The 21096-nt window shown below is 36.1% G+C and overlaps 1 protein-coding gene across 1 annotated transcript in view; it reads right to left on the bottom strand.

Annotated features, from left to right (window-relative positions):
* Positions 1-21096, bottom strand: part of ARHGAP15 (Rho GTPase activating protein 15) — a 1003601-nt gene that overhangs the window by 432433 nt on the left and 550072 nt on the right. Inside the window, exon 8 of the mRNA XM_006834567.1 lies at positions 8156-8278. Coding sequence (XP_006834630.1) covers positions 8156-8278 — 123 coding nt within the window. The remainder of the gene's footprint in view (positions 1-8155; positions 8279-21096) is intronic.

Raw genomic sequence — 21096 nt, forward strand, 5'->3', positions numbered from 1 at the left:
GTGTCAAGTTGACCTAGATTGACTGTGATGATTAATGTTATGCGACAACTTGGTTAGGCCATGATCCTCAGTATTGTATAACTACTCTCCATTTTGTGATCTGATGTCAGGGGAATTTCAAATATGTGAATGTCTGTCTATCTCGCTTGCTCTCAGTCCTGTATCTGGCTCATCATTCTCAGAACTCTGATTCTTGTAACATGAGTAGTGGTCTGCTATGTGCAATCCTGTGGAGCCAGCAGCCTTCTGCCTGACCTGCCAATTTTGGATATGTCAGCCCCTGAAGACATGTGAGTCAGGAAAAGCCTCCATTCTGATATCTCACTGATGGATTTGGGCTTTGTTGACCTCCACAATTGTGTGAAATATCTGAAATATATCCCTATATATTTATATATAGGGAGGCCTCATGGCATGCTAGGTTATGTGGTGGATTCCTAACCACAAGGTCAGCAGTTAGAATCCAGTTGTTCCAAGGGAGAAAGATGAGGTTTTCTGCTCCTATAAAGATTTACAGCCTTGGAAACCCTATGTAGAGTTGCTATGAGTTAGAATATACTTGTGGCAGTATACAAGTTTCACTGGGTTTGCTAGTCTAGAAACTATAGTACTTATAACACTGTATTCTAGAGATAATGCAAGTTTATGTCCAACTGAATTATTAATTGTATGAGCACACTGAAGAAAGTTTTAAACATTCAAAATCTTTTTAGAGATTTACCAATATGTTCTATGTGAGTTAATGGTGGTTGTTACATAGTAATAAAGGGGATTAGAGCAAGGAAGAGAACACAGGGGACTCTTGAGATAATGAAAATCTTCGAAGACCAGTGAAAGGAAATCTCCGAGTGTTGTGTGCCATCAATTCAGTTCTTACTCATGGTAACCCTGTATAGGGTTTCTGAGGCTGTAAATCTTTACAGGAGCAGAAGGCCTTATTTTTCTTCCATGGAGCGGCTGGTGGAGTCATGCCATACTGACTTTGTAGCTATCGGGATAATGTGTAACACATGACACCACCAGGACTTTCGAAAAAAATACTCAGTGGAAATACAGGGGACATCAACTAACACAAATAAATGGTTTTGAAAGAGTAAACAAACTTAATGACATTAAGATACAAAAATCAAGAATAAAACAAAACTTTGGGAAAAATTTGTATCAGAAAATCACAATCTAAAAATTAGTCAAAATAAGAGAATGTGATTATAAGCAAATGGTGGATCATAGAACATGACACTTTGTGTGACCCATGAATCAAAGCATTGGACTCATGAATATGTTAATTCAATCCTGGCACATCACTTGGCCAATGATCTCAAATATTTACATGTGTAAAATAAACTTAGTGCTAATTATTGATTAAAAAACATTCAAAATATTAAAGATATACAGATGACTTTTCTATGGTTTTGAAATAACATAAAATTATCACAATAACCCTCAAATCAAAAGAAAAGATCATTTTTTCACTGTCATCAAGGAGCATTCTCTTTCAAGGGACATGGGGCCATGATAATGTTAGAACATAGAAGGAAATCTCAGACTTCATGCTACACTAAACAGCTTTATGTAATCATTGTAGCATGCAGGTGACTATTTTGGTTTTTAACTTTTAGAATCAACCTATACATAAATGATGATTATAGAGATAAATGAAATAATATAAACTTCAACAATGTAGAAATGTAGAAATAAAGGTAAAGCTGAAGTTTACAATAGAGAAAAAAAAGGAGGCAATAAAAGAGACACTAAAATCTTCACTTTATCAATTCATTCATTAGTAAATGAATGACTTTTTGTATTATCAAAGTAGACAAACGGAGACTTGAATACTTTGAAAAGTGCAGAGAAGGCCACTGGATACAGTGAGATCAGCATACATATCTTAAGGAGGAAAAGACAATGTTATTAAGTCTATGGCAGCAGAAATCTAAGTTAATATCTAAGACTAATAAATTAAGAATTAGCAACATTAAAGGAAGGAAATCATTAACAAAAACAAACCAAATAATAATAACAAAAGAAATAAAGCCAACCAACAGAACTATAAATAGAAACAATTCAAAGTGGTGATCCTCAGGAAGCAAAATTGGGATGAGGCATGCAACTGCTGCTTTGAATCCTAAATTCTTGAAGTATACTATTTAATCTTTTTTTTAAAAACATTATTATATTTTATTGTACTTTTAGTGAAAGTTTACACATCAAATTAGACCTCCATTGTACAATTTCTATACATATTGTTCAGTGGCATTGGTTACATTTTTTCACAGTGTGTCAACATTGTCATTCATTTTTATTGTTATAACATTTCTGTCTTCACCTACCTTCTTACCTTTGCTTTAAGGAAACGTTAACTGTTTGGTTTAAAAGAAAAAAATCTATGTGAGACCAAATTGTGTCTTAATTTATTTGAGTTATGGTTGTTATTGTTGTTAAGTCCCATCCAATCAGTTCTGACTCATAGTGACCCTGTATAATGTTTCTGAAGAACAGCTGGTGGGTTTGAACTTCCAGCCTCGTGGTCTGCCATCCAATGTTGATCTTACAACACCACACCAGGAGTTCTGAGTTATGATGGTGGCAAAGATATTGAAAGTACCATGGATGGCCATAACAAAAAATCTGTCTTGAAAGAAGTGCAGCCAGAATGTTCCTTAGAAGTCAGCATTGCAAGACTTTGTCTTTCCATTCTTTGGGCATGCTGCCAGGATGGATCAGTTCCTGGAGAAGGACATCATGCTTGGTAAAGTGGAGGATCAACAGAAAAGGGGAAGAAGATCTCTAGCCAGATGTATTGGCACAATGGCAGCAACAGTGGGTTCAAGCATAACAGCAATTATAAGGATGGTATGGCCGGGCAGTGTTTTATTCTATTATGTGTAGTGTTACTATGAGTTGGAACTGACTTGGTGGCACCTGACAGCAACAACAAAAAAAACAAGATAGTACTCAAGTGTGGTGTTGTTTATTTTACAGTCAATCTGTTATTTACCTGAAAGGTAACCTTCAAGTGTGGTTTTAGTATGCAGTTTAAAGGGTGTCACAATGAGGCAGTCTCTAGAGGCCCTGTAGTCTTTACTATTCCAGAAAACCTGTTTTTTTGTTTTTGTTTTGTTTTTTAACAATTTGAGTTTTGTTCTACATTTTTTCTCATTCTATCTTGAACTACTTAATCTTAAACTAGGTTGTTGTTTGTTGTTGATAGGTGCTATAGAGTCATTACAGACTCATAGTGACCCTATGCACAACAGAACACAACACTGCCTGGTCCTGGGTCAACCTCACAATTGTTGCCATGCTTGAGCCCATTGATGCTGCCACTTTGCCAATCCATCTTGCTGGGGGTCTTCTTCTTTTTTTCTGACCTTCCACCTTACCAAACATGATATCCTTCTCCAGTGGCTGGTCCCTCCTGACGATACGTCTGAAGTATGAGAGATGAAGTTTGGCCATCCTGGCCTCCAAGGAGCACTCTGGCTGCACTTCTTCCAACATAGATCTGTTTGGTTTTTTGGCAGCCTGTGGCACTTTCAATATTCTCCTCCAAAATCATAACTCAAATTAATCAATTCTTCTACAGCCTTCCTTATTCACTGTCTAGCTTTCGAATGCATATGAGGTTATTGAAAATACCATGGCTTGGGTCAGGCGCACCTTAGTCCTTAAGCTGACATCTTTGCTCTGCAACACTTTAAAAAGGTCTTGTGCAGCAGATTTGCCTAATGTGATATGTTGTTTGATTTCTTGGCTGCTGCTTCCGTGAGTGTTGATAGTGGATCCAAGAAGAACGAAGTCTGTGACAACTTCAATTTTTTCTCCATTGATAAGAATGTTGCTTATTGTTCCAGTGGTGAGGATTTTTGTTTTCTTTACGTTGAGATGCAATCTATACCAAAGACTGTGCTCTTTGATCTTCATCAGTAAGTATTTTAAGTCCTCTTCACTTTCAGCAAGCAAGGTTTGTGTCATCTGCATATCACAGGTTGCTAATGAGTCTTCCTACAATACTGATGCCAAGTTTTTCTTCATATAACCCAGCTTCTCTAAACTAGGTTGGTTACTTTATATTATCTTGATTTTAAAAATATTGTAGCCTAATTACAGATTTCATTAACAACATCCAGAGAATATTAAGAGAATATTAACAACATCCAGCACATATTAAGAGAAAAGAAACTACTTTCTAAATAAACAAGCCTTTCTGCCTTGCATTTTGATATAAGGAAACACTAGTAGTTCTCCAAAACAAAACAAACAAAAACTGTTATCTTTTCTAAAATTGTATTGCTAAGTATTTCCTGTTCTTACTTGTCAATGCTGTACTTTGAAAGACTACATAAGGTAGTTTGGCTGAAGCAAAATAGCTATTACTTCAGTTAGAAAAGTAAGAAGAGAATATGTACAAACACATCTACCACAATGAAATGTACCCTCTGCCTATAATTTACATATTAAACTGATTCAAGTTTTGTTTCCAATAAGACCAATGATGTAATAAAATCATACATTTATAAAGAGCTCCCCATTCCTTTGGCAAATGTGAATGCATTGGGGGAAATTGAAGGTTTTTTAGAAGCTACTACTGCCTCGGAAACCCTATGCGGGGTCGCTATGAGTCAGAACTGACTCCACGGCACACTACCACCACCACTGTATTGGCACAATGATTGCTACACCCACCTGAGCTATGGAGGTACCGTTCAGACTTATCTGCTGCCCCCACACCACTTTTTATGTAATAGTCTATCCTTCTTATTAGTCATATTGAAGAAATTAGAAACTGCAACTCTACCATGTATGTTTCAAAATTAAGATCCTGGACAAAAAAAACACATACTGGACAGGTCACCATCAGCCCAAATAACAGATTTTGAAGAAAGGGTTTTATGAGTTTAGAGTGTGTGATAAGAGGACACACACATGTTGCTCTGCTGGCTGTTACAAAGTCTATAAGGCATGGCCCTCCCTCCACCAACAGTGCTCAAGAAAAATTGACTGAATTTAAAGTTTAGCCCTCTCAACATGTTGCAACACTGAATGAAAGACTAAATACTTGGAAAATGCCCCTCACAGGTCTCAGAAAGTTCAACCATTAAGTCCCAAATGACCAAACAATAACTTTCTTACACCTTGGTAATGGAAGCTGTTTGTCTAGGTCTTAAATATACAGATTCTTTGGCTAAAATGCACTACAGAATGATTTTAAAGACCATTACACATTTTTTTCTAAGGAGCTCTGGTAGCACAGTGGTTACGAGTTGGGCTGCCAACTTCAAGGTCAGCAGTTCGAAACTACCAGTGGTTCTGCAGGATAAAGATGAGGCGTTCTGCTCCCGTAAAGATTTACAGCCTCAGAAACCCTGTGCAGGGTTGCTATGAGTCAGAACAGACTCCATGGTGCTTAACAATAACAACATTTTTTCTATCTAATTCAAAACATTGTGAAATTTATTTTTCATTAAGAAAACAGCCATTTAATCATTGATTATCTAATGCTATTTTTCTTATCTGATCAAAACCATTAATTTTTAGAGCTTTTTCCAGTGTTGCCTCAATTCTAATAAGAAATGGACCAAAGTAATACTATTTTTATGCAAATAACACACAAGTTGCACAGTGTTTGTGAACTTCACAACCCCCTAGCAGGTTAATTTGCTACGCATACATACTATGCTAGTTTTTTTTTTATGTGCAAATGACTTACTTGGGCATTTTATATACAGAAAACTATGATAAATTTGACTGCTCTTGCATTAATAAAAATTAGTTCAATGCCTTTTCCTCGGTTTAAAAAATAAACAACACAGTAAAAACCTTAAGTTCACAGTTAACACTGAAACTCATTCAAGAAGAGACTATATTTGTGTAACTTGATCTGTATTTGGAAAAAATTCCACTGAACACAACAATGGAAGCTTATCAAATCAGGATTTCACATAGATTTTACACAGCCCTTCCTAATGAATACTGACTCATCGGTCAGCTATGGGGAAAGCTTAATGGAGCTCTAAGATAGAAAACGTAAGCATCAGAGTGTGTTCAGTGGTTCCATTACATCAGTATGAATACTTAATATAGGCACCCAGTTTCTCTGCTGCTTGCTGAGATCAATTTTAGAACATTGCAGTTATTAATTCTTTTGCATTTTGCTTGAAGCCAGATTCCACCACTGAATGAAAACCTCTTTCATTCTGTCACAGTCATAAAACATTTGGATTCCATAAACTATTGGAATTATTTGGGCTGCTAATCTGGTTTTATATTTTTCAAGATGGCTGGTAATCTGCAACTGAATCTTTTCTATGATCACCTATTCGCTGACTTTTAAGGCACAGCTCAAATGTAAGTATATTATTATACATAAGGAGTTAATATGTAAAAATCAAACACTGTCTACATCATCAAAATGCCATCTTCATAGAATAAATAAATTAAGCAACTGATTGAAAGTTCTGCCCCCAAATGCTTATGTTCTAACAAATTTTCACTCTATTAGTGATATGTGTAAGTCCTGGTGTGGTGCTGTGGGTCAGTGCACTGGACTGCAAGGTAGGTTAGAACCACAAGATCAGTGGTTCAAATTTACCAGCTGCTCCTAGGAAGCCCAGTATAGGGTTGTTATGGTTTGGATCCAACTCGAAGGCACTTAACAACAACAACATACTCATGCTTGATAAAATTTGAGTTCAGTGGCAAAGTTCAGAATGCTGCAATTTTTATTATGTGTTTACTTATTTCAAAACAAATTAAAGCTAATAGGGCAAAACAAATAATATAAATCATTTAATAATTATCTTACTAAATATTGCTGAAAATATCAAGTTCCATTTTACCATTTTCCTGAGAAGTAAGTACATGAGGGGGCTTCAAAAAGTTTGTGGAAAGTAGAATTAAAATTTAATGGCATTTTCCCACAAACTTTTTGTAGTCCCATCATGTATGAAATCACCTTTGACTTTCATAAGAAACAGTCCATTCTTAGAATCAGAAGTATATTCTTAGCTCATTTTCAAATCACTTCTTACATATTTTTTAGAAAAGATTTTTAAAAAGAAATAATAGACTCCATGCTCATGTTTTCTTTTTTAGATAATATTATGTTTTGCCGTTATGACCAATAAGGTGACTTCCAGTTGCAGAAATTTGTTCTATCTTCCCTTCTGATACATCAACGCTTGTAACAATATTTATAAATGATAATAGCATTTAAGATCAGAGGATATTTACTGAATATCCTCTGATCTTATTCTATTAAATGCTTTACAGAAATTATCTTATTTACTTCTCTGGATCATCTCAAGCAAGGGTATAAATAGCCTCATGTAACAGATGAGAAATCTGAGACTAAGAAAGAAATGTCTTCAAAGTCAACTCAAACTTCAAAGTGGTAGACTCAAAGTCTGAATTCCAATTTGCCAATTGCCAGAGCCTATGTTTTTCTACTCTGGTTAATAGGATGATTTAAAATAATCCATTCTCTACTTTAGATATATTTAGAAAAATACTTGCCTTATTTGGGAGGGTGGTGGCTCCATATGGTAACCACTGTACTGTGAACCACAAAGTCCATGGTTCAAGCCTGACAACCTCTCTACAGTGGAAATATGAGGCTTTCAGTTCCTGAGATTTAAAGCCTCAGAAATCCTTTACAGGATCACTGATTCAGAACTGACTCATTGGCACTTAACAACAACTTGCTTTTTTAAAGTGTATATTGAGTTCTTAACCCTCCTTCTCTCAATTTTTTTAAATTTTTATGATACTAGTTTGTTTCAGAATTTCTGTTTAATACTTTAGACTATAATTTGGGTAAACAGATCATTTATCCAAATGAAGACACTTTCGAGAGTGAAGGAATGGCTGTTGTTAAATATGCTGGGGCAGTAGGAGCAACTGGGACTGTCTATATATGGGGACACACAGATAACAAAACTAGGTATTTTTTTTTTACAATGATCCCATTTTGTCTCTTTTATTTTCAGGATTAATTTTCTGGGCAATATTTTTGTTTGTTTGTTATAGTGTAGAAAATTTAATAAGCAACCAAAAAAAGTTTTAAATCCTAATATTCCTTTAGAACTCATTAGCTACAAACACAGAGGTATATTCATTTATCACTGTTACAGTGAAAGTTTAAAATTTCCAATACCTTTAATAAGTCCTTTTTCCTGCAGAGTTTTCAGGGAAGGTCTTCGGGTAATAAACTTCTTTAATCTGCTTTTAACTCGGTTTTTGTCGCTTGAATCGGAAGCACTATGTTGCAGTCTGAACACTGGAGATAGCAAAAAAAGTTACAAACTTTTAATAAACTTCTCTTTTATGATTATTTCTTTATGCAAATAGGAATAGAAATCAACAATTATGGACCAACTACCTGAATTCAGTTATGGATTTTCTATTTAGACAAGTGAAATTTGATGATACAAATGTACTAGTTTTACTGCAACCTTAATGTGCAACGAGAATGTGGTCAGTTCCATATATAAACAATTTCCTTGAACTATTTTCATAAATTACTTTCATTTTAATTCCTTTATGTTAAGCATAATAACCTTTATCTGGGTAATTCTACTTGTTTGTATCTATACACAAAATTATGATCAGAGCAAAGGAAAAGAAATCAGCTAAATAACCTCTTTATTTATCAGCGCAATAACCTCTTTATAATTGCTCATTCAATTAAGTATGATTATAAATTTCCTGTAGGAAATCCATGCAAAGGCACCTTAGAAGTTGGTGATCTACTCCTGTAAGTTTATAGCCATTGGAAAACCTGTGAAGCATAGTACTACTATGACACACATGGGCTCCATGAATAGGAATGTACTTGACAGTAACAGACTGTAGACAGTTCAGGCATTTTCAGAGTCTTAAGTTACTCATGTAATTTTGTCAATGTTGTTCATTTTTTTTGTGTGTGTATGTGTATGTGAACTCAAATGGGTATTTGAGTTCTGAAGCAGACATTACTTACTTTACTTGTTCATATGTGATTGCCAAGGAGCTCTGGTAGTGTAGTGGTTACGAATCGGGCTGCGAACCTTAAGGTCAGCGGTTCGAAACTACCAGCTGCTCCGCGGGAGAAAGATCAGGCTTTCTACTCCCGTAAAGATTTACACCCTCAGAAACCCTGTACAGGGTCGCTATGGGTCGGAACCGACTCGACGGCACTTAACAACAACAACAACAATGTGATTGCCAATGAAATGCAGATTTTCCTGAAACTCTTCATGTCTTCATTAGTCCCCTACTCACAGTATTCTCAGATTCCTCTCCTTAGTTTTATATGTTAAATGTGTGTCAAATTCATTCACTAATGAATTCAACAAATAATTGCTGAATACTTAGTAAATATTGGATATTTTTGCTAAAGCTGTGAATTTGATGATGGATATAATATATCAAGTTGGGGTTCTCAATAAGTGTAGAGTCTAAGCAGATTGAAGGTGTGTTATTTTAAATGATTGTAAGATTGTTGTCCCTGTAACTAAGATATAGTTCTTAACTGAGGCCTCCACTGTCTTAATACAGCTGTTTAAAGGTGAAAATGTGGGCACTTTATTTGGGACACAAAGACCCTTTTCTTGTCAGATCTGTCTGGTCCACAGTGTGACAATCTTTCTTATAACTAGTCAAAGAAAGATATGCTTATTCTCTCTCCTTCAGCTTTGATCATGGAAGGCTGAAAACTTGATGTAACAATATGAGGAATTCAGGTGACAATCAAAAAGTCTCAAAAAATAAGTGTCCAGGCATTGCCAAACAGTCTCTAAGGGACAAAACTGCATCCTGTTGCGAAGTACTGCCTATATATGTACTGTAATTTAAAATATTTTGAGTAGTACTACTTTAGATCTATGCTGTCCATATGGTAGTCAGTAGCCACACTGGGTTACAAAGCATTTGAAATGCAGCTTGTGCCATATTCACATGTTGATAATATTTTGAATATGGTACGTTAAATAATATTTAATATTAAAGTTAATTTTACCAGTTTCTTTTTACTTTTTAAAACATGACTACTAAAAAATGATCTAAGCAAGTCCACAGTAGCCAACTTAGGACCTTGAGCATAAACAACCTGAATTTAGAGACCATCTCAAGAATACATTTGATGCAATGAACACTAACAATTGAAGACTACATGGATTGTGGGATGACATCATACATGAAGAAAGCAAAGGCCATTAAAAAAAAACACACACACACAAAATGGATGCCAGAAGAGATGCTAAAACTTGTTCTTTAATGTAGAGTAGCTAAGGAGAAATGAATAAATGGTAACCTAAAAGAGTTTAATAAGTGATTTCAAATGGTGGCTCAAGAAGAAAAAGTGAAGTATTATAATGAAATGTATAAAGACCTGGAGTTAGAAAACCAAAAGGGAGGAACAGGTTTGGCATTTCTCAAGCTGAAAGCATGAGGGAATAATTTAAGCTTTGAGTTGTAATATTAAAGAATCTTAAGGGTAAGAGTTCTGGTGTGGTGTTGCAGTTTAATGTGCTGGACTGCAAGGTCAGCTTGAACAGCAAGGTTGGTGGCTTAAGCTCACCAGCTGCTCCTCAGAAACCCTATACAGGGTCACTATGAGTCAGAACCGCTTTGATGGCACTTAACAACAACAAGGGCAAGATGGAGTCATGGAGTGGTGCTGTAGGATAACCAATGGACTGCAAACCATAAAGTTGGCAGTTCAAACTCACCAGTTGCTCATTGGAAATCTTATACAGGGTCGCTATGGGTCAGAACTGACTCAATGGCAGTTAAAAAAAGAACACAGGCAAGATATTGAAATATGTAGGAAACATCAAGTCTCCAAGTATTGGTGGACTATCAACTGAGAAGTTCAACAAATAAACACAACACTGAAAGTACTTATATGTTTTGCCAAGATATCTGAAAGACAGCTACCTGGTCAAGCAAATGAAAGAGATCCATATTTGGGTTCATTGCATAGAGATGTAACCCAATGGAATGAGGAAATCATCAAACATTATAATTAATATCACACACAAGTAAGGTTTTGCTAAACATAGTTCAGAAACACTTGCAGTAGTACATCAGCAGGGAACTGCCAGAAATTCAAGCAAGATTCACAGAACATGGGATATATATCATTACTGACATCAAATGGATCTTGGCTGAAAGCAGAAACTAGCAGAAAGATACTTACTTCTGTTTTATGGATTATGCAAAGGCTTTTGACTATGGGGATCATAACAAATTAGAGATCCTGAAGAATGGAAATTCTAGAATATTTAATTGGGTTCATGAGGAATCTGAATATAGACAAAGAAGCAGGTAAGTCAGGAGAAGTGTTCATCAGGGTTGTATCCTTTCACCATACTTAGTTAATTTGTATTCTAAGCAAATAATTCGAGAAGCTGGAATATATGAAGAAGAATGAGGCATCAGTATTGGAGGAAGGCTCACTAACAACCTGGGATATGCAGGTGACACAACTTTGCTTGCTGAAAGTGAAGTGGACTTGAAGCACTTAGGAATCCTGGTGTGGTGCTGTGAGTTAATGTTCTGGACTATAAAGTCAGATTGAACCACAAGGTCAGAGGTTCAAACTCACCAGCTGCTCCTTGGAAATCCTATGCAGGGTCGCTATGGGTTGGAACTGACTCAATAGCACTTAACAACAACAACAACAATAAAGATTAAAAACTACAGCCTTCTGCATGGATTGCATCGCAACATAAAGAAAACAAAATCCTCACAAGTTAACCAATAAGCAACATCATGACAAATGGAGAAAAAAATGGAAGTTATCAAGTATTTCATTTTATTAGAATCCATAATCAGTGTCCATGGAAGCAGCAGTCAAGAAAAAAAAAAAGTATTGCATTGGGTAAATTTGCTACAAAAGATCTCTTATAAGTGTTAAGAAGCAAAGATGTCACTTTGAAGAATAATGTGAACCTGATCCATGTCATGGTATTTTCAATTGCTTCACATACATGTGAAAAGTACGTATTAAATTAGAAAAGCTGAAGAAGAATTGGTGCAGTTGAACTGTGGTCTGCTGAAGAATATTTCATGTACCATGTACTACCAGGTGTTCTGGTACGGTGCTATAGAATAAGCACTGGACTGTTAACTGTAACGTCAGTGGTTCAAACGCACCATCCTTTCTGTGGGAGAAAGATAAGGCTTTCTGCTCTGGTAAAGATGTACAGACTCGAAAACCCTGTAAAGGGTCACTATGAGTCACTAAGAAAGAACAAATCTCTCTTGCCAAAAGTAGAACCAGAATGCTCCTTAGAAGTAAGGATGGTGAGTCTTCATTTCAGATACTTTGGCCATGTTACCAGGAGGAACCAGTCCCTGAAAAAGGACCTAATGCTTGGTAAAGTACAGCATCAGTGAAAAAAAAGGAAGACCCTGGGTAAGATGGACTGATACAGTGACTACAACGATGGTCTCAAATGTGTCCAGGATTAAGAAGATGGTACAGGATGGGGCAGTGTTTCATTCTGCTGTACAGAGGGTTGCTACAAGTTGGAGTAGATGAAAAAGAACCTAACAATAACATAACACCAGAAATAATAAAGTTATACAGATGGCTCACATTATATTTCTGGTTAGTGCTACTAGAAGATAAGAAAGAGGATCACATGCCAAAATAAACACAAATTGACCATCTACTACATATGTGGCAGTTCTGGGTTTAACTGTTGTGGATAAAATGCATATGGTATATGACAGTTTGGACATGTAACCAAGTACTCCTAATACAGTCTGGTAATATATGCAAAGTTGTTGCTGTAAAATGCCATTGAGTTAGTTCAGATTCCCAGCAACCTTGTGTAGGGTTTCCAAGTAGTAGCTGGTGAGTATGAACTGCCAACCTTGTGGTCCAGTGCTTATCCTACAGTGCCACACCAGGACTCTATACATATAATAGAGTTGTTGTTGTTGTTAAGTGCCATGGAGTTGGTTCCGACCCATAGCGACCCTGTACAGGGTTTCCGAGGCTGTAAATCTTTACGGGAGCAGAAAGCCTCATCTTTCTCCCGCGGAGCGGCTGGTAGTTTCGAGCTCCGGTAGCATCGTGGTTACGAATCGGGCTGTAGCGTAATGGTTACGAATTGGCCTGCTAACTTCAAGGTCAGCAGTTTGAAACTACCAGCAGTTCCATGGGAGAAAGATGAGGCATTCTGCTTCTGTAAAGATTTACAGCCTCGGAAACCTTGTATAGGGTCACTATGAGTCGGAACGTACTCCATAGCACATAACAATAACAGTGAAGTGACAAGACAATTGTTACAGATTGAACCAGATTCATGAAAGATATGTGTTGAGCTTTTGGCTCTTGTACTTGGGAATGTGATTTTGTTTGGAAGCAGAGCTTTTTCTTTTGTTAGATCAATAGGGATCATACCAGTGTGGGATAGATTCTAACCTAATCACATCTGGGTTATAGAAAGATCAAAAGAGATAAACCGAAAACCAAGGAACAGAGGGATATCTGAAGGGTTTACACAGGCTAAACTCTGAAGTGGACTTTTAGCCTCCAGATATGAGACAAAATAAATTTCTGTTCTCTAAAACCACCGATTTGTGGCATTACAACAACACTAGGTAACTAAGACAAGCATGTGTATTGGACACTACTTCAAAACTGTTGGTTGGGAGAGTCATTCTAAGCATCTTAGTATAACGTACTTATATAATAGTCTATCAACTTTCATTTTAAGTCTAGCCATTGTGATGACCACCTCAGCTGATATATGATCTGCTTCCACTGACAACTGTCATCAACACCCCATAGATCTGGATTCTAGTTTGGGAGGCTAAAGAAATATTTACATCTTATAGAAAAAAAGAAAATGCCTCAGGTAGTTTTGGTTGAAAGTATGATATTGAATAATAAGTTTAAATTTTCACATGTCACCAAAGGTAATCTTTTCTGTTTCTGATCTCACCTCCAAACCTTGAAGTTCCCCATGACAGAATGCCAAGAACTACATAGCTAAGGGAGGTATTTTCTGTGTCATGTTGGAACTAGTTAAAATTAAGTGATTAGAAAATACTTTGCAAATTAAAATATACACACACTCGGTATAAGTGCTAAATTATGAAAATAATTATGTAGTGAGTTATATCTTTTTGGAACCCCCTAGGTACTCTGGTTATGGTATTCTTAATTAGAGAGATATATATGTATGTTATATTATTTTCAATACTACCATCTGGCTCTAATGTGAGAAATGTGCATAAGGTGCATTGGTTTTTCAAAGAAAATGGTAATATGCTTTTAAGTGCTTTATCTTATTTCCTTCTCATATGCTGAGAAACTAACAGAGTCTTGGATATGATTGCACAGTTTTTAACAACACCAAACTCTCTCCAGAGTTGCCTCTTATGATGACTTTCCTGGAGACAGACTACAGCATCAACTCCCATTTCCTGATGCCATAAATAATCATCCTCAGATGACAAGTCAAATTACAAGGTCTTTGCCATCATTCATTCCGCTCATTTTGTTCTAAGAAGAGTTATGTAGAAGTTAAAGTCAATGGATGACTATAATATACGGCATACTTTTTATTAGCCAAATAACTTGAAAGAGCTATAAATACTAAATAAAAAATGTAAAAAGTACATAGTTATAAAGCAAGGTCCATCTCAGGATCCTTTTAAACCTCAGTAAATGTGGTTTACAAATCGGATTTTAACAGCCAAACTTATAAAACAGTTTACGTTTTTCTGTTGTCAAGGGAGAAAAAGTTGCCAAATTGTTCATTTTAAATAAATACAACATAACCAATTAAGGAAAGCAAAATTTAAACACATGCCTATGATAATCAGGGCATAGTTTGCTTCTGATTTCACTACTGATTTTAACAGAAAAGTGTTCCTTGCATTTTCCCACAGCACCCAAGTGACCCCACACATACTTTTAGAAACTTGTAATCACACAGTGCAAATAAAAGGATACTTTACTGGAAAATACACAGTGTGGTACAATAATCCATCATTTATGAAAAATAGAATTCAGCCTTTTCTGTTTCCTCAGAGATTCAACTATTTTTTGAGGGTGAAACTTCCTGTAGTTTGAAGATTTATGTAAAGACAATGAGCAGTTTTTTTCCATTCCCATTTAAACTTTTTATTCAAAAAATGAAAAGAGCCCAATGTCTAAGTTCCAAAGAATCTAATTTGATTTATATAAGAAACTAGAGATTTCACTTTTAATTCTCCATATTTTCACCTCCATGAACATATATATGAATTACAATTCATTTTTTTAGTTATTCTAGGATTTACTTTTATTTCTTTTATGTCTGCCTTTCTTTTTTCTATTTTCTCAGGACAAAAAAATTGGATATATATTTTAAAGCTTAATAATTCTGAATAACAATATAAAATTTAAATCTCAGTGCACATAGGCCAAACATATTAATTTTAAGCATCATTCTTAACGGGTTGAGAGATTTAATTGGTGCCAAAGTTTAGCACTGCAGATTAATACACTGGACAGTAAGATCAGTTTGAACCACAAGGTTGGTGTTTCAAACTCACCAGCTTCTCTTTGGAAACTCTACACAAGGTCAGTACGAGTCGGAACTGACTCAATGACACTTAACAACAACAACAACAAAGCTGCTCACACCAGAGAATAGTTAATAATAGATTATGGGTTTCTTGATTTTAAATAAATATAATTACATACAAGACTAAGCATTACAGCAGCACACGTTTTATACCTGACACAGCTATTATGGTTTAAAACCACTTCTAGGGTCAGCAATGTTTATTGCAACAGTTACCCTTTGTATATTTATTCCCAAGGGAAGCAACGTAGTTTGGATGGTGAATATCCACTACCATCTATTAAGGGTATGAGAACCACAAAAGAAAAACCCCAAATCTTCCAGAATCCAATGGTTTGGATAATGTGATCCAGAATTGAGCAACTGCCAGAATTTCTCTTGCTGGGGACTTTATTTTGAAATATCCCTTTTTTCTGCCAAAATGCTGTTCTCGCAGTATTCCCATGTTACAATTACATGTTAGTATTATTATTATTTTTTTTTTAATTTGGAAATGCTGGAAGAGCTAACGTTTCAGAAATGTTGTTAAAGGAAAGCAAAGTCATTACCCTTCAGAAATGTTATTTCAAAATTTCAAACAGCATTCTAGTCTGCTTGTTCTCATTTCATTTGTGAGGGTTACATTGGGTTTCAAACCGATTCATTCTGGTTCAACCCCCTGCTGGGCATTTGCACTTCCATCCCAGATATACAGATTTATATATAATCACCTGGAAAACTTATTAAAATGTAGATTCTTACCTGGGGATGTTGCCAAAATGTAGATTAGGATTCAGCATATCTGAGGTAGAAATGCAAATTCTGAACAGGGGACTAAAGGAGAATGAACCAATCTGAAGTCTTGGTTTACGTAGGGATCAACATTAAAAGTCAATAGACATACTTGTTAGTTGCTAAGAGCAACACATAAAAGTCCAGTAGGAGGATTAGGGCAAAAACTGCAGTATAAATTTAGGGCAATCACCTTACAACAGTGCAATGTCAGGAGTGGGTGATCCAGAAAGAAATGACAAAATAAGGTTATGTCAGGCTCTTAGTCCCCAGAGATTCCAAAACACTACTCAAAGCATCACACAGACTACATAATAAAACACAGTACTACATTTTCTTCACTCATGTTTTCCAGTAGGACCTTCTCCATGTTTTTGGAATTACTCTGGTTTATCACTTTTCAAATTATTGTGAAAAAACCACCTTGACCAAAATTGATTGAAGAGAAATAAAGTTTATTCAATCTCTTTACCAGGGTACACACATGTCTGCTATGGAATGCAATAAATACTGCCTTCTCTGGTGTACAGCATCAGAGTTTCCAGATCGACACACATAACTCCCTGCAGCAGAGTCGGCAGAAATGAATCCTTTTGATGATGGTTATGATGATGATGATGACAACTACTTCAGTGTTATCAAGTAATATCACTGCAGCATGTAATTTCCATTCCAATGTAGACATATCTGGCTTCTTCACATGATTCAGTATTAAAAAAATATCCTTTCATCAAATATCATGAAAATGCTACATTTTTCAGGAAAAGAAAGGAAAAACTGAAGAAAAAGTATACCTAAACAGCAAAGCCTGTGATTTCTGTAAATGTACACAATAACATTTTTTTCCTGAAACAAAATCATATACAATGTAAGATGTAAAGATTCAGCCCATTAAGACATTCTTCTATTGACTAGATACTTTATCTCTGGCTTTTTATGACTTGATATAGTGTGAGTAATAGTTTGTCACATGAGAGCTGTTCACAACTTTGATAAATTTGCTAATAAAGTAAGTGGTTACTGAGCTAAGGCAGTAGCTGATTTTGAAAGCTAAATTACTAAAAAAGAAAAAAAAAATAATACATAGGGAATCAGTCCAGACAAAGAGCACTATGAAGTAGATATATGTTTTCCAGGAGGAGAGATTGTATATTAAATACAGTAATGGGTTCACTACCAGTGATAGAAAACAGGCCTCAGCCAAATCAAATGAGAAGACCTTTATAGATAAACATAGAAAACAGTACATAAAAAGAGAAAAACGAAACTAGAGTTCTAGACATTGTAGTTCCACGGTAAAAGTGACAGAATTGTAGCAATTATTTTCTAGATTACTATGGAAAATAGGTAATGTTGGAGAATTAAATATTATTCATAGTTATAAGTACTGGATCATTTCAAAGCTGATGTTTACAGATTGACTCACTGATACTAGCCTTGCTTTATGTTGATGTCAAGTACTGTTGAGGCAGTTCCGACTCATAGCAACTCTGTAAGGAGTTTCTGAGGAGCAGCTGGTAGGTTTGAATCACTGACCTTGTAGTTAGCAGTCTAGTGCTTATCATACAGCACCACACCGTGACTCCTGCTTAACAGTGTTCAAATTGGATTGTGTTAGGCTTCTGTGTCAACTTGATTAGGCCAGGAATCCCATGGTTTAGCATATAAGATATGTTCATTCCCATGGTGATGAAACCTAATGCAGGCATAGTTAACTCTGATGAATGGCTATGAGCAATCAATTGAAGAAATGCTTTCTTGGGGTGTGAACTTCTCCCAATATAATGGACATGCAGGAAAGGCTCTCTCTCTCTCCCACTGGAGACCTGGGACTCTAGAATTGTAAGCCATTTTCTTGATAATAAATTTTTCTCTGTCCCTCTCTTTTGAGAGAGCGAAAAAGAATTCTGGTGTGGTGCCATAGGATAAGCACTCGACCTCAAATCAGTTTGAATTGCAAGGTCGGTGGTTCAAACTCACCAACCACTTCTTGGAAACCCTATACAGGGTTACTATTAGTCAAAATTGACTCATCAGCCCTTAACAACAACAATATATCTAATATTAAGTGTTGGAGAGCTAACCACAGGTTCTATGGTTAAAATTGACCAGTTGCTTCATGGAAGAAAGATGAGTTTATCTGCATTCATAAATATTTAGGTTCTGAAATCATAAGGAGCAGTTCTACTTTGTTCTGTGGGGTTGCTATGAGTTGGAATCAATGGCATGGTGGTGGATTATTATACATAATATACGAGAGTGAGTGAAAAATTATCTGTACTTTGGCTGTAGAATCTACTTAAATCAATATTTTGAAAAGACAAATACATCATTTTTTGTCATAATTGCCTTGCTTTTCAATATACCTTGTCCATCTGTCAACAGGCTTTCATATTCCCTTATTAAAAATTGTTTGGAGCTGAACTGTAAACCATGAATGCATCACTGTCTTTACTTCCTCATCAGAGGTGAATCTTTATCCTCAAAGGTCTGCTTTCAGGGTACCAAACAAGTAAAAGTCCAGTAGGGCAAGATCAGGACTATAGGGAGGATGCTTTAACACTTCAAAACAAAATTTTTTGCAGTGTCAACAGTGTGGGCAGAGGTGTGCAGACATGCACTGTCATGCAAGATTACAACATCTTTGGATAGCAGTCCTCTGAATTTAATACAAAGTTTATGCTTCAGCTACTCAGTGAGCATCTCAATCAATGCTGATTGCTGAACTTTTTTCCTGATAATGTTTCAGTGCTGGACCTTGAGAGTGCCAGAAAACCGTAAGCATCAGCTTTCCAACTGGTGGTTGACTTTTGAGTGTTTTCTTGGTAGGTGATTGAAGCTGTTTCTATTCCATACTCTGCTATTTACTCTCAAGTTCATAGTGATATACCCATATATCATCACTAGTAATGATTTTTTAAAGAAACTTTTACCTTCCTTCGGGTATCAATCCAAATTTTGTTTACAGATGTCCAAATACTTCTGCTTCTGCTCGTTTGTGAGTTGTCTTGGTACCCATATCACACAAACTTTTCAAAATCTGCCTCTCGTGGAATATTTCATAGGCAGAGACATGGCTGATTTGCCAATGATTTGCCACAAAATCCACTGTCACTCATCTATTCAACAGAATAATTTCACATGCACGCTAAATGTCGTCATCACCCATGGACATGAGTGAATGTGTTAGTATAACCGGAGTGTGGATAATTTTTGACTCACCCTCATATAAATATACATGAAGTCCTGGTGTGGCACTGCAGGATAAGCATTGAGTTGCTAACCCTAACCACAGGTCAGCAGTTCAGAAAGCCTATACAGGGTCAGAACTGACTCAAGACAATAAGGAACAACATGTAAGTATGTATTTTGTGAAGGTAGTACCAGTTTCCACTTTTGCTATCAATTATGTGAGCCAGTTTGCTCATCCTTTATGTCTCAGTTATTATTAATAATAGCTAATACTTTTGGTAGGAAAACTATGGGGGTTTTCTACTCCTGATGCAGGGTCGATATGAGTTAGAACGGTCTCCGAGGCACTTAACAAAAACAATAAGGTTTTTGGAGTACTGATATGTGTAAGCACTGCACTAAACATGTTATATATTCTATAGTCCGATAGTCATTCAATGTAGTAAACTGCAGAAAAGGTATGGACCAGGTTTGCAGCCTTTCACCATCCTTATTCTATCTGTATGCTGAGCAAATATCTGGAGAATCTGAATTATATGACGAATATTGCATCAGGATTGGAGAAAGGCTCAACAACAATTTGCAATATGCAGATGACTCAACCTTGCTTGCTGGGATCTAAGAGGACTTGAAGTACTTACTGGTGAAAATCAAAGAATACAACCTTCATTCTATATTACACTTCAATGTAAAGAAAATGAAAATCATCAAATAATTAACATCATAATAAACAGAGAAAAGTGTAAAGTTATCGAACTGCATTTTGCTTAGATCACCAGTCAATGTTCATGGAATCAGTAGTCAAGAACTCAAATGACATATTGCATTAGGCAAATTTGTTGCCAAAGACCTCTTCAAACAAAGATGTCACTGAGAACTAACATGTACCTGACCCAAGCCATGGTATCTTCAATCACCTCAAATACATGTGAAAGTTGGACAATGAATGAGAAAGACAAGATAATAATCAATGAATTTGAATTATGGTGTTGATTAAGAATATTGAAAATACTATGCCAGAAGAACAAATAGATCTGTCTTGGATGAAGAACAGTCAGAATATTCCTTAGAATGGAAGATGGCAAGACTTTGTCTCTTGTTTATTGGACATGCTATCAGGAAGGACCAGTCCACATAGAAGGACATAATGCTTGCTGAAATGGAGGGTCAGTGAAAATGAGAAAGACACTTTAAGAGATAGATTGACACAATGGCAGCAACAATGGGCCCAAACATACTGCAATGGTAAGGTTGGTATAAGACTGTTGTACATGTGTCCTCTATGACTAAACTGCACCTAAAAACAATAAAAAATTTAGTATCTATATATGTTGTTGATGTTAAGTGCCATACAGTCATTCTGACTCATAGTGACCCTGCATAGAGTTTCCAAGGAGTGATTTGTGGAGTTCTGACCCATAGTAACACTGTATAGGGTTTCCATGGAGTGGCTGGTGAACTTGAAATGTCAAACTTGCAGATCAAACCATCTTCGTAGTCCAGAGCATTAACCCACAGTGCCACATCAGGACTCTCTCTCTCTCTCTCTCTCTCTCTCTCT

Source organism: Chrysochloris asiatica, unplaced genomic scaffold (genome assembly GCF_000296735.1).
Source record: "Chrysochloris asiatica unplaced genomic scaffold, ChrAsi1.0 scaffold00012, whole genome shotgun sequence".
NCBI lineage: Eukaryota > Metazoa > Chordata > Mammalia > Afrosoricida > Chrysochloridae > Chrysochloris > Chrysochloris asiatica.